The sequence below is a fragment of the Gracilinanus agilis genome, chromosome 4 (assembly GCF_016433145.1).
Source record: "Gracilinanus agilis isolate LMUSP501 chromosome 4, AgileGrace, whole genome shotgun sequence".
Classification (NCBI taxonomy): domain Eukaryota; kingdom Metazoa; phylum Chordata; class Mammalia; order Didelphimorphia; family Didelphidae; genus Gracilinanus; species Gracilinanus agilis.
Genome location: NC_058133.1, coordinates 67,936,117 through 67,950,473, shown reverse-complemented (window position 1 = coordinate 67,950,473; position 14,357 = coordinate 67,936,117). Strand labels below are relative to the sequence as shown.

At 35.3% G+C, this 14,357-nt stretch overlaps 1 protein-coding gene across 4 annotated transcripts in view; it reads left to right on the top strand.

Annotated features, from left to right (window-relative positions):
• The first annotated feature begins 1,425 nt into the window (after nucleotides 1-1,425).
• RC3H1 (ring finger and CCCH-type domains 1) overlaps nucleotides 1,426-14,357 on the top strand; it is a 51,781-nt gene continuing 38,849 nt past the window's right edge. For all 4 annotated transcript variants that reach the window (XM_044676314.1, XM_044676313.1, XM_044676311.1 and 1 more), the window contains exons 1-3: nucleotides 1,426-1,755; nucleotides 9,024-9,144; nucleotides 11,084-11,323. In XM_044676314.1, coding sequence (XP_044532249.1) covers nucleotides 1,525-1,755; nucleotides 9,024-9,144; nucleotides 11,084-11,323 — 592 coding nt within the window. In that variant the 5' untranslated portion in view covers nucleotides 1,426-1,524. The remainder of the gene's footprint in view (nucleotides 1,756-9,023; nucleotides 9,145-11,083; nucleotides 11,324-14,357) is intronic.

Genomic DNA, 14,357 nt, shown 5'->3' with positions numbered 1-14,357 from the left:
TCTCCTCCCTCCCCCTTCCCATAGCCAATGTGCAATTCATTTGGGTTTTACATCGATCAAGGCCTATTTCCATATTAGTAATAACAATTTTAAACATAAATTTTCCAGACCCAAATTGTCTCTCTTCCTCCTTTCCCTCCCTCCTCTTGGAGATGGTAAGCAATTTGATCAGGGTTATAAATGTATTATCAGTGCATCATGATTATAAAAATGTATTTTCTTTATAAAATTTAAAGATTTGTCATTATTATATATAATCACAATTATCCATTTAATCTTTTCTGATCATCACTTTTTCTTGTATACATATATATGTGTACATTATATATGTATGTATATATGTTTATATACACACACACACATACATATACTATAATCCAAGTATCTTATTCCCTTCTCTAATTTGCTAAGTAAATAACCTTTTATTTTTAAGTCTGGTGTCCATTTGTGTCTTTCTGTGATACCTATCAATATCTATTCCTAAACCTAATTTCTTTCAGTTTGCTTTGCAGTTTTTTCAGTAGTTTTTGCCAACTTGAGAACTTCTTTCTCCAGTAGTTGAACAATGTGTTACTGTATTGAGTTTTCTTTTTGTTTTGTTTTGTTTATGTTCAACTTTTATAGTTAAGAAAACTGATCAACTTTTCTCATTTTTAACTAGTAATACAGTTTTGGTGATTAGTAATTTCTTCATAGTTTGGTATTATTAGTAACCTAAATCTGTAGCTTCCTTATTTTCCCATCACTACTATAAATATGTCCTTATTACTTCCTATTTGCATTCTAACCCAAATTTAAACCCATGTTGAACTATTTTATTCTTTTTATGTATCACTCTGTCATTCAAAAATCCCAAACAGTTTTTACCTGCAAATGATCTTTATTACTTAGATTGTTATTTAATATATTCGTGGTATTAGTTATAGTAGCCTGTGTATTATTAGATAAATACCCATTTTTTAGGATGTAGAACAGGAAAAATATACAATCTGAAAAATAAAAATATGAAACTATTTAAGTTTTAACCTTTGGTGTTAGGACTTATCTTAAAAAATAAAAATTTTTGACAGTTTTAGTGGATAGTATAACAGAACTCTTCCAAACTTTGCTATTAAATTTAGCTGTTTTGTTGTGTCCCTGGGGTCTATTTCCTTAAATGATGTGGTTAAAAAGGATGATCTTTTGAGTGTCTCTTCTTCAGTATTCTATGATTTTATGAAGGTACACATATATGAACAAGTTCAGACATGTATAAACATGATATAAAATACATAGACAAAATCCAGACTTCTAACGATGAAAATGGAATTTGTTGTTGAAATTTAAAAATACAGAACTGAAAAAAATTTGAGACTCAGTATAATCTTTTTTTTCCCTTTCCAGGTTATATTTCACACTATGTGCTGACTGTATTTACAGAAGATATTTAAAAAACAAACAAACTTTTTTTTTTTTGAAAGATTTTGATTCCAGTGGAATCTGTGCTTTAGATTTTTTGTGTTGTGAATTGTAACTACTTAAGCAATGCCTGTACAAGCTCCGCAATGGACGGATTTCCTCTCCTGCCCAATTTGCACTCAGACATTCGACGAAACGATCCGAAAGCCTATCAGCCTTGGCTGTGGCCACACTGTCTGCAAGATGTGCCTGAACAAGCTTCACCGCAAGGCGTGCCCCTTTGACCAGACCACTATTAACACCGACATAGAGCTCCTGCCTGTGAACTCGGCCTTGCTGCAATTAGTGGGTGCTCAGGTAAGAAGAGTCATTCATTGTTGTGGCATCCATTTCTTTCTCTGTGTTTTAAGGAAAAACTAGTGTATAAAAGTATACTTGAACAGGTACAGTTAAATTATGCACTGTACATTTGCTTTCATTTGAAGGATTAATCTTTAACATTATTCTATCCTAGTATTAATTTTTGTATAATAGTAACTACACACTGTAGAGTCCTTCTTCAGAGATCAGCCTCAGTCACTAAGATCACCAAGTCAGACCCAAAATAGACAAAGTTGTGTGCACTAGATGCAGTAGGAGAGTCAGTTGAATATAGGATGAAGTTTCAGAAGCAATAGCAACTGGTTGGTTACAGAAAAGAAAAGAACCCCCTAGAATCTTCTGCTTACAATGAGCAGCAAACCTCAGTTTGCAGCAGTTGAGACTCCTGGCTGACTTGGAGTCAGGAGCAATTGGGTTCACTTCCTAACTCAGATACTCATACATGTCCTGGGCAAGTTACTTCACTCCTCTGATCCTGAGGTTTCCTTAGATGAAAAATAGATTAATAGTACTTACCTTGGTATGAGCTTAAAATAATATGGAATGTAAGGCACTTAGCAACTAACATTTATAGAGCACTTTAAGATTTGCAATCATCATCATAGTTTATTTTTTTTTTAAATTTAGGGTCACCCAAAAGGCAGTGGGAGGAGAGGGGTATGTTTGAGTTGAGCAAGTTATATCACACCACAAGTCATGAAGAATTACACATCAAAATTGGGAAAAAGAATTATCAAAGAAATGTTTGTCACCCCAAAATCAAAGGATGGGCCATGCCTGTGCATAAGGGATAACAGTTAATCACTTGTATATATTGTCTACCATGCACCCGTCACTATGCAAGGCACTTGATACATGTAAGAATAAGTGATTCCTATTCTTAAGGACCTTATAGTTTAACTGGAGTGACAAATACACTAGTAAGCATGTACTGAATACATGTTAAAAAGGATTAGTAAATGTAATATAATTAATAAACATAAGCAGCTAGATGGCAGAGTAGATAGAGTACTGGATCTGGTATTAGGAAGACCTGAGTATGAATCCTGCCTCAGGCACTTAACTGTATTACTCTGGATAAGTCATTTAACCTTTATCTACCTCACTTTCCTCATTTGTAAAATGGAGATAATAAAAGCACCTGTGTCTCAGGTTGTTGTGAGGATAAAATGAGGTAGATGTAAAGCATTTTGCAAACCTTTGAGCATTCTATAAGTACTGATTTATCGTTTTAAATGCAAAAAAAAATGAAATGCCAACTATCCTGAGCTGCATTGAAAACATCCCATACCATTTATAATAAAAGTATTATAATGAAAATAAATGAGGTTTTACTTCACACTTATAAAATTGACAGAAATGATGAGAGGGATAGGAACTAGACCTAGAACATTGCAGAACCTGCTAAATGGAATCCATAATTACTATAAGAAGTTTAGCCAGTCTACACAAGAAAAAAACAAACGAGAACCTATTTTTCATATGGTTTGTAGTTGGATAAACAACCTTGCAAAACAGCAAAGTTCAAAGAGATCAAATAAAACTGGCAGGAATTTTTTTATACATTGAATAACGAAATTCTAATACCAGAAGATGGTGACAAGTTGGAATGATACACAAAATCTAAAAAGATGAAATTTAATAAAGTCCTATACTTTGTTTTAAAATTGCACAAGTCCCCTGAGAGCACAAAATTGTATAAGAGTTCAGAAGTTGGAGAAAGGGCTGGACACATCAAAGAAAATTTCATAAAGGAGACAACATTTGATCTGACCCTTGAATGCATGTTACAAATTTAAAAATCTGAGTTAAAGGGTATTTCATAAAGAAAGAAGAGTGAAAGTAGAGGGTTTATTTGGAGAAGGTAATGAGAAGCTGAAGTCAAAAAAAGAAACAGTTTTAAAAAGCTACTAACTTATTTACAAGGCATACTGTCAAGTAATAGCAATTTATAATAGTTGTTATCCTTATGGATGTTCACTTTGGAGAGGAAAAGAGTTACCTCAGAGAAATAAAAACAAGGCATATCCAGCTACAGTGAGTAGTTTGGGAAAGAAACATGAAAAAAAATGAAATATTTATGAGAAAGATACACTGGAAGAAAGTTAGTTTTAGAATAATGGAACCTCTCCAAAGGAAAAATGCTAGTATGAAAAAACTCTAAAAGAATATATTACCTCAAGAATATAAATTCTTATTCTTATTTAAGTGTCTATATAGCTCTGTTTTCCACCACACCTTCCATATAATGCATTCTTGATAAGTATTAATTATTAATTGGATAAATGTTACACAAGAGATGTCCTTTTTACCTTCTTTGTTTTAAATAAATTAGCACTATCAATGTTTAGCATTTATTTCTCCATGGAAGCAGGTGAGTGTTACCAACATCAGCAAGTGTGAAATTCACAGGATCAGATCAAGTCTGATGTCCTTGAAGTAGAATAGCAGTTCTAGAGCTCTATTGTTTTCTGGGCTTTTTGATGGGGAGAGGTTGAAGGGGTAAGGGAAAAGAAGAGAACAAACATTGATTAAGTGCCTGCTATGTGCCAGGCACTATATGAAGCCCTCTACAAATATGATCTCATTTGGTGAGACATATTTAAAATATAGATGCTGGTGGCAATATTCAGTAAAATAATTGACTTGAAAACAATGTGTAAATAAGAAAGATATAGGATAAATTGCAGATAATCATCAGCATTAAACAGTTTTTGGGAAATACTTAATTGTAAAAGGTAGAGCTTTAGCAGGGATTTGAAAAAAACCAGGAAGCAGATAGAAAATTTTAGTCATTAAAGATAATCTGTGGAAAATGCCTGGAGTTGGGAGATGAAATGTCTTGTTGCAATCAATAGAAAAAAATAATGGCAGGAGGCCAAGGTCACTGGCAGAAGTACATGGGGGTAGAGGGTGGTAAACTGTAAAAAGAATGGAAAGATAAAAAGGGACCGGGTATGAAGGGTTTTGAATGCTAGAGGAGAAAAGGAAATGAATCTGAGAGGTGTTAATGAAAGGTAAAATACATCTTGGCAACAGATTGGATATAGGGGTGAAAGAGTAGATTCAAGGATGGCACCTACGTTACCAGCCTAGATGACTAGGAAGAATGGTAGTGCCTTCCATAGTAATAGGGAAGGTAAGAGGAGAGGAAAGTTTTAGGGAAGGATTATGAGTTTAGTTTTGGACAGGTTGAGTTTTAAGATTTCAGTGGAGATGACCCCCCAGATTGTAGGTTTGTGCCAGGTTATCCCTCAGTATTTAGTTCTTTGTGATGCTTAATGTGAAAATTTTTCTAAGGAATATGACCTTGGAATTCAGAATGTATTTACAGAGGAAAGCACTAAGCCTTGTATTTTTTTAATTTAACCATGCAAGTGGGAGGGAGGGAGGGAGGGAGGGAATGAACATTTACATATGCCAGAGACTTTACTAAGTCCTTTACAAATACTGTCATTAGATTGTCACCACAACCTCAGGAAGTAGGTTCTGTTGTTAACCTTACTGTACAGTTAATGAAACTGAGGCAAATACAAGTGGAGTAATTTGCCTAGGGTCACAAAGCTAGTGTTTAGAGTTGAATATAAACTCAAGTCTTCCTGACACTAGGTCTAGTGGTCTATATCTGAATATAGAGTACTGCGCAAATAATTATTAAAATGTTGACAAAATAAAATTTAGGAAGTGAACAAATATAAAAAAGTAGATAAATGGCTTACATCTTTGTAAAACACTTTAATGTGAAGGGGGGAAAATTAGGGTTTGGTCAAGTTCATATTAAAAAGGGGTGCTCGCCAAGGAATTGAATAAATATCAATTCCTAAAATGATATTAATAATTTATAAAATATAGGAGAGAGTGAAAGTAGAAAGATGAGAAGAGGGTAGAGTAAGAATTTAGATTATGTATTCAAGTAAAGCATACTCCTGCAGGGCTCCAGAGGTATCAGCCAGAAAACCTAAAAGTCAGTTAACAACGGTTTTAGCCACAAGGGCTCTTCCCAATCAAGGGAGCCTCTGGAGGCTTCTACCTCCAGGGAAGCTAAGGTAGTCAGCCTTTTTAACTCACCACATGTAGTTCTAAGGGAGAGATTTAAGAATAGTCTCACTCAGGTCTCAGGTCCAGCAACTACCATCTCCAACTCGACCTCCAGCTCCAGGAAACGAATAAGAACTGCCTTACAGGAAGTTGTCACTCCCTTTTAAAGGCATTTCTTTTTCATCACTTCCTGTGTTCCTCCTAGTTTACGTGACCAATCACAACAGACATTTTGCTTAGGACTGACTGCCCAGGGGGCAGTCAATATATTCTGATTTGTCACCTGCTCTTGCACACATGGGTAACAGACTTCCCAACTTATGAATTAAGTGGTGATTTAATCTGTGATAATTCTTTGTTTCCATTTGAAACACTAGGACTCTATACATATTAATGTCATAAAGTTAAGAGAGTCACTAAAATAATATTTCTCCCTTTTCCTTTTTTTCAAATTTTTCCTCCACAATTAACTATGTAACCTTATTGTGATTTTTAATTATATTTTTATTTTTATTTAATTTATTTTTTTTTTAATTAAAATCTCTTTTGAAGTGACTATGCCCTAAATTCCACACATGGATCTTTTAGTGGAGGATATAATAGTAGTATGTGTATTTTAAGTGTTGTTTTTAGAAAAAAATGTTCTCTTGTTCCTCAAAAATTTCTCCCTTATTCCTACAGTGTTGGATGGTAGAAAGGCAAACAAATTGTGTATATCTGACATTGCAATGACACTTGAATGGATGGGAATTTTATTTACAGGTTTCTTCTGGGCCCAAGCTTTAAGAATAAAACAAACATTTCTGTCTCACCCCCTTTCATTAACATACTTATTTATTTTACACCCTTATTTTCCATCTTGGAACCAATATTGGTTCGCAGGCAGAAAAGTGATAAGGGCTATAGGCAATTGGAGTTAAGCTAGGAAATGTCTGAATCCATATTCAAACCCAGACCCTCCTGTGTCTAGGCCTGGTTCTCAATCCACTGAGCCACCTAGCTATCCACCATTAATATATTTATATTTCTTCTTAAACATACTCATAGTCAAAGGAACACTTATTCATTTGAACTTAAGGGCTTACTAAGTATCAAGCAGTATGCTAGGCTTTGGAGTATACAGTTGTAAAGAAGCACACAATTCTGCTGTCAAACTTATGTTCTAGTGGAGTGGATATGTAGTTACCTTCAGAATTAATAGAAAAAGAATAAATACAGTATAGTTCTAGAGAGAATGCTAGCCATGTGTTGGGGGTGTGGAAGGGTTGGAATCAGGAAAGGCTACAAGTAGAGAAGGCAGTGTTTTCAAGCAAAAGTGGGATTCCATGAAGAGAAGGTTAGAAGCAGTTGGGAACCACTAGATTTTACTTCATAGGGAAGTGACATCGTCAGACCCATGCTTGAAGAAAATCATTTTGGATTTGGCATAGAGAAAGCAGTGGCAAAGAACATTATTTGGAAGTCAGAAGTCCTGACTTTTAGTCTCCTCTCAATCACCATGTCCCTCTGGACAAGTCACTTTTATAACCTTTTTAAGGCCTCGTGGTCTTCATCTTGAAATGAGGTACCTAGATCATCTCTAAAATTTTTTTCCAATTAATTTTAAATCTCCCTAGAGTTATCAGGCTAAGTATTTATAATAACAAATAAAAGAATAAATTATTTACTAAGAATCTACTTGTGCGTAGAGCACTAGGAATACTATGGGAAATAGAAAAAATATATAACATGATGAGGATAAGATAACATTATAACATGAAGATAAGGTATCATTGAGGAACTTAAAATGAAATAAGGTTATAGAGTTATGGTGATGCCAGATTGTGAAGTATCATGGAAGCTACCTGTGTAAAAGAATTTAAATTCTAATGAGATATTTGAGCATAACTGAATATTTTGAGCAGAGAAGTGACACAATTAGATGCTTATATAAGAAAGATTTTATTGAAAGGGAGGATTGATTAGAAGAGAGAATGGAAGTTGGAAGACCTTTTATGGAGGCTGTTGTAATCCAGATTGGTAGTAATGAAATTCTACCCTAGTATGATGGCTCTGGGAATCAAGAGAAAAGGTTAGATTGTGAGGTGTTGTGGTCATGACTTGAAATGATAAAAATTTGGTAATTGGATTTAAGAAACAATGTAAAAAGTCTGATAATCCTAAGGTTATTAAAAAGTAGAAGGCCTTATGATTGATAGTGCAATACACAGGAACAAAGTAAGTGAGATAGTAAAATAGAGCTATTGTATGAAAATTATTATTTGTCATGTTAGCAATTTTATATGGATATAATGTTTTATATTGAAGTGATTTTTTTAGAAAGACTTATTTAGTATGTCAGTGGAGTTTCAGAATTTCTGTAGTTTTCCTAGACTTAAAACTTCTGAATCTTCTCTTACCTTTTCATGTTCTAGAGAGATGGATGAGAAAGCATTTATTAACCACACAATACACATTGAACACTGTGCAAAGTAATGGGGATAAAAAAGCAAAAGTGAGGCATTCCCTACTTTCAAAGAACATAAATTCTAATGAGAAAGATCGAAAAAGGTGGTGGTCAGGAAAGCATGGTTTTTTTTTTTTTAGGAAGTCAAAGGGTTGGTGGATATACAATGGGACAATTGATTTGATAAACTCATTTCAGAGGCACTGGTAGAATATCACTCTTCTTTTTTTCCTTTTAATATTATCATTTTTTAAAAAAAATTTAAAATCGGGGCAGCTGGGTAGCTCAGTGGATTGAGAGCCAGGCCTAGAGACGGGAGGTCCTAGGTTCAAATCCGGCCTCAGCCACTTCCCAGCTGTGTGACCCTGGGCAAGTCACTTGACCCCCATTGCCTACCCTTACCAATCTTCCACCTATAAAGTCAATACACAGAAGTTAAGGGTTTAAAATAAAAAAAAAAAATACAAAAAAAAAAAAATTTAAAATCCTCAATATTATGTATTGGTTCCAAGGCAGAAGAGTGGTAAGGGCTAGGCAGTGGGGGTTAAGTGACTTGCCCAGGCCCTAGCAAGTATTTGAGGTCTAATTTGAACCCAGAACCTCTCATCTCTAGGCCTGACTCTCAATCCACTGAGCTACCTAGCCGCCCCTAATATCACCACTTTTAAGAAGACTGATGATATGCATCTGAAATAGTAAGCTAATCCGTGTAGGTGGCATAGGAATATATATTAGGTAACATGTCTTGTTTGATGTGCAGGTTCCTGAGCAACAGCCCATTACTTTATGTAGTGGGGTAGAAGATACAAAACATTATGAGGAAGCAAAGAAATGTGTAGAAGAATTAGCATTGTATCTGAAACCACTCAGCAGTGCTAGAGGTAAGTCTTTTACAGTTAGTCAAATTCCTCTTAAATGGAAAGTAAAATGCATGGGAACTATCTTCATTTTCCAAATGATTTTACTAAAAGTCTTTAAAATTATGATCTTCTTTTGACCTTATTTTTATAAACTGAAATGAATTACACAAATAATCTTTTGAAAACATTAGTAGCCATAGATTTAACATTTCAATACTTTAGAGACCTTTTTTTGGATTTTGACCGTCATCTAGTGTGTTCAATAGCTCTAATTTTGTGTGAGGCAAGCCGTTACACTTTTAGATGTCTTTCTTGATGTCAAACTGAAAACTGCTATTCTGTAGCTTCTCTCCATTCCTCTTTATTCTATATACTGTGAGGCCAAGCAGACCTTTCATCTAGGTGCCTGAGGCAGGTAGATGATGCCGTATACTATATGAAACACTGGGCCTGAAGTAGGGAACACCTCAGTTCAAATATGGACTCTGATAAACCTTTAGGAGCTGTGTGGCCTTGGACACTTAATATCTGTTTGCCTCAGCTTCCTCAATTATAATAATTGATTGGATAATGGCTAATCTTGAGCTACAAGAAAAGATGACTATCAAGAATTCAAAGAAGCATGGGAATATTCATAGGAACTGATATTACACATAATATTCCACAATCATAATCTTCTTTTTCTATGAGGGTGGAGAGGATTCCATGAGAGGAACTTTTCTGCAAGACAAAGCTTGGTACTAACATTTGCACAGGGTTGAGTTGCATGTTTTTTGTTGTGTTTTTTTTTTTTCCATTGACAACACTGTAGTCATGCATATATTTTTCCTTTCATCACATTCTTATCAATCCATGTAAATCTTTGCATATTTCTTTAAATTCTTCCTATTTTTCTTTATGGCTCAGTAATGCTCCCTTATTCTTGTACCACAACGTTATGTTCATGTATAATAATTGTTTAACCATCCTTCAGTTATTGAGTATCTACTGTGTTTCTAGTTGTTTTTAACACTATAGTAGCAACAAAAATATTCTCCAAAAGCTCCAAAAGTATTTAAGCCACTCTTTCTATAACATCCTTAGGTGGGTACTTTAAAAAAAATGGACATTTTCATAGGCATACCTGAAATTGTGACTATTATGTGCATAATATTCTGTGTGTGCTATATATATATATATATATATATATATATATATATAATAAGTTAAACTTTTAAATTTCATATCCAGCCTACTTGTCTGAGATTCATTCTGGCCTTCTTTTCTTCCGTGCATTTTTTGTATATTCTTTTTTTTTTTTTTAAACCCTTGCACTTCGGTGTATTGTCTCATATATGTAGATTGGTAAGGGTGGGCAATGGGGGTCAAGTGACTTGCCCAGGGTCACACAGCTGGGAAGTGGCTGAGGCCGGGTTTGAACCTAGGACCTCCCGTCTCCAGGCCTGACTCTCACTCCACTGAGCTACCCAGCTGCCCCCTCTTCTGTGCATTTTCACTGATCTTCTTTCACCTCTTCTTCTCTCTCCCCCAAAATGGAAAAACAGGAAAAAATAAAGCTCACAAAGAGCCTTTAAAAGAATAAAAATAAAAACAACTTAAGTCAAGTAAAACAAATGTCCATTTTTGCATATCCAAAAAGTTTGTTATTTTTAATCTTGTGTCCATCATCTTTCTTTCAAATGTTTCATTATCAGTCCCATGAAAAAGTTTGCTACTATGAAAAAGAACTTCTATAAATATTTTTGTACTTATGGTTTCTTTTCCTTTTTAATCTTTTTGTGATAAAGGCCTAATGGTTATATCAATGAGTTATGAGATACCATTTAGTGGCTTTGGACAAACAGTCTTAGGATATAGATGTAACTCTTATCATTGAATTAAAATTAGGATCATTTTTGTGACTTACCATGTATTGTTAGCATGCTATAGTTTAGATTAATTTTTATATTGTTTCTTAAAGGAGTAGGTCTGAACAGCACCACTCAGAGTGTTCTGAGTCGCCCAATGCAGAGGAAATTGGTGACATTAGTCCACTGCCAGTTAGTGGAAGAAGAAGGTCGGATTCGTGCCATGAGGGCAGCTCGATCTTTAGGTGAAAGGACTGTCACAGAACTAATCCTCCAGCACCAGAATCCTCAACAGCTTTCCTCAAATCTTTGGGCAGCAGTCAGGGCCAGGGGCTGCCAGTTCCTTGGACCAGGTAAATAATGTAGAGAGAGATTATTTGTTTGTAGGCAACATTATTTCTACTAGTTCTTAGACTGTATAAAGGATTGCCAGTGACAGACAAATTTTCAGAGACACTTGTCTTAATATTTTACTGAGGAAATTATTCTATTAATTTGAATTTTGCAAAAAAAAACCTGACTTTTTGTCCTATTAAATACTAAAACTTTTCTCAAATTTTTAGTCAATTTGGATTGGTTTTGTTTACTATTTGTTACACACTTCTTTACTTTCTTAAACAATATATGCCAAATTGACATGTTTTAATTTCTCTTTAGTTACTTGGTGACATTTACTATATTGTTTTTAATGCTGATGTTAGTGAGGTCTTTAAAGCTTTTTGTCTCTGTAAAGAAACCACATATTGCTGTGGAATTATAGTTCTTTTGATGCCTCTCAGAAACATCATCTGTTACTTCTTACTACTCTTGCTTATCTACTTCTTTTTCAAAATGTACATATTTTAGTTTTTCTGTGAGGTGTTTATTACTCAGAGATCTTTAAAAAAGACGGCAGCGCAGCTTTTGTCCTGGTTACTGATTGTACTTAATTGTTCAGCCTCTTAAAACCTAATCCTTATATATGTGGTCGAATGTCATTTAAAAAACAGAATTAAAAATATCAACAATCTCTGATAAGCAGATGATATCACTTTGATGGCAGAAAGTGAAGAAGAATTAAGAAGCCTCTTAATTATGGCCAAAGAAGAGAGTGAAAAAGCTGACTTGAAGCTTAACATTAAAAAAAATTTAAGATCATGACATCTGATCCCATGCCATTTGCAGGGGCAGCTAGGGTTCAGTGAATTGAAACGAGCCAGGTCTAGAGACAGGAGCTCCTTGATTCAAATCTGGTCTTAGTCACTTCTAGCTGTATGACCCTAGGCAAGTTATTTAACCCCCATTGCCTAGCCCTTTCTGTTCTTCTGCCTTGGAACCAATACACTATTAATTCTAAGATGGAATGTAAGGGTTTTAAAAGGGTTTTTTAAAAAAAAAAACCAGACAGTTGCTTCTTGAAAGGAAAGCAATGGCAAATCTGGACAGCATAGTAAAAAAGACATCCCTTTGCTGTCAAAAGTCCATATTGTCAAAGCTGTAATTTTTCCAGTAGTAATGTATGACGGTGAGAGTTGGGCTATAGGGAAAATAGAGCACCAGAAAACTTATGCTTTCAAATTGTTCTGGAGAAGACTTGTGATAGTTCCTTGGAAAAAGATCAAATCAATCAGTGCTTAAAGAAATTGACTCTTGAATATTTATTGGAAGGACGAATACTGAAACTTAAATACTTTTGCTGCTTAATGAGAAAACAGGATTCATTGGAAAAGACTGTGATCTTAGGAAATATTGAAGGCAAAAGGAGAATGGAATGACAGAGGGTAAGAGGGATAGATAGATAGTGTCATGGAATATGATCTTAAACAAACTGGGGGAGAGAATCGGGCATAGAAGGGCCTGATGTGTTGTGGTCCATGGCATCACCAAGAGTTGGATACGCTGAATGACTAAGCAACAACAACAATTTAACAACATGTTTTAGATGTGAATTAATTTTGTTATTAATTTTTCCAAGGATGAGTTAGAAAAGATGAAATTTTTAACAGAAAACAAGGGTTCCATGGACAGCATCGCTACTGTTACCACCACCCTATTGTAACAAATAAAATTTATATACATATAAAGATATTAGGGTTTTATTTAAAGCCATATTGATAATTTAAAAAACCAGGTGCCTGCTAAGATCTAATTCAAATGCCCCTCCATGTTTTCCCCCTGGCTGCTTCATAGGAAAAGGGAAGTACCAATCCCAATCTCCCTATTTAAGCTTCTGTTTACATTGTCTTACTTTACCATGTAAGGACAGGAAGCCCATTGAATCATGGGAAATGTAGTTTATCACCACAAAACGAATACAGGAGTGAAAGAACCAACAAGGAGACAGAGTGAAATGACCTTCAAAAAAAAAAAAAAAAAAAGAAAACTCAAGAGGTAGGTAGTAGAGACCATAAGGGGAACTGAGATGAGAGGGGAGCAGAGCTAGCAGAATGCATAGCAGTGAGTGAAGAGCAAACCACACACCCCTCCCCGACACCCCCATCTGCTGTCCCAGGTTTTGAACTTAAGCCCTAGCTAAGTCAGACTCTGAGATCTTGCTGGGGACAAATAGTGGTCCAAGCCAACTCACAGCCCTTGAAATTTCAAACCTGTGAAGAAGTCCAGAATCCCTGCCCAGGGCACTCTGGACTGAAGGGGGCCTATCCGCGTGGGCCCAGAGTAAAGCCAAGAATCCCAATCTGTGCTTGGGATAAGGACATAATCCATGGTTTGGAATGAGGACACAATTCTCAGGGGGAACCTCCCCGGAGATCCTTTTACCCAAAATAAGTGTAGCGTTCCAGGACAGGGCAACCAAGGGTATGCCTGATTGAATTAAAAACACCTTGAGACCAAAAACTTGAGCCTAATCCTGGGCCTAGAATTTGATTAGCCTCTGACCTGATCAAGTTCAGACTGAGATCAAAAGCTTACTCTCAAGCCTGAGGAAAGTCTTTAAGCTATCAGCATCTCAAGGGTCATTTGAATCAGCAGGGGAAGGGGGCTGTCAGAGCTCTCAACCCCCAGACCATCTGGTAAACTTAGTAACAACCCTGAAAATAGCATCAAGGAAGGACTGAAGTTTAAGAGGGTATCCCAACTTCCCAGAAAACAAAGCCTACCTATAATTAGATAGGAATAATGAGCAAACAATAAAAAAAAACCTAACTCTAAAGAATTGTTTATGGAGACAAAGAGCAAGGTGCAGACATAGAAGGGAATAGTAAAAGCAAAGGAAACAAACACAAAGTCCAAAAGAAAAATATGGATTGAACAGAGTTTGGAAGAGCTCAAAAAATATTTCGAAAACCAATTAAGAGAGGTAGAGGAAAAATGGGGAAAAGAAATGAAAGTTCTTCAAGAAGAAAGAAAAGTAATGCAAAAAGAAATGGGCCAATTGAAAAAGGAGAA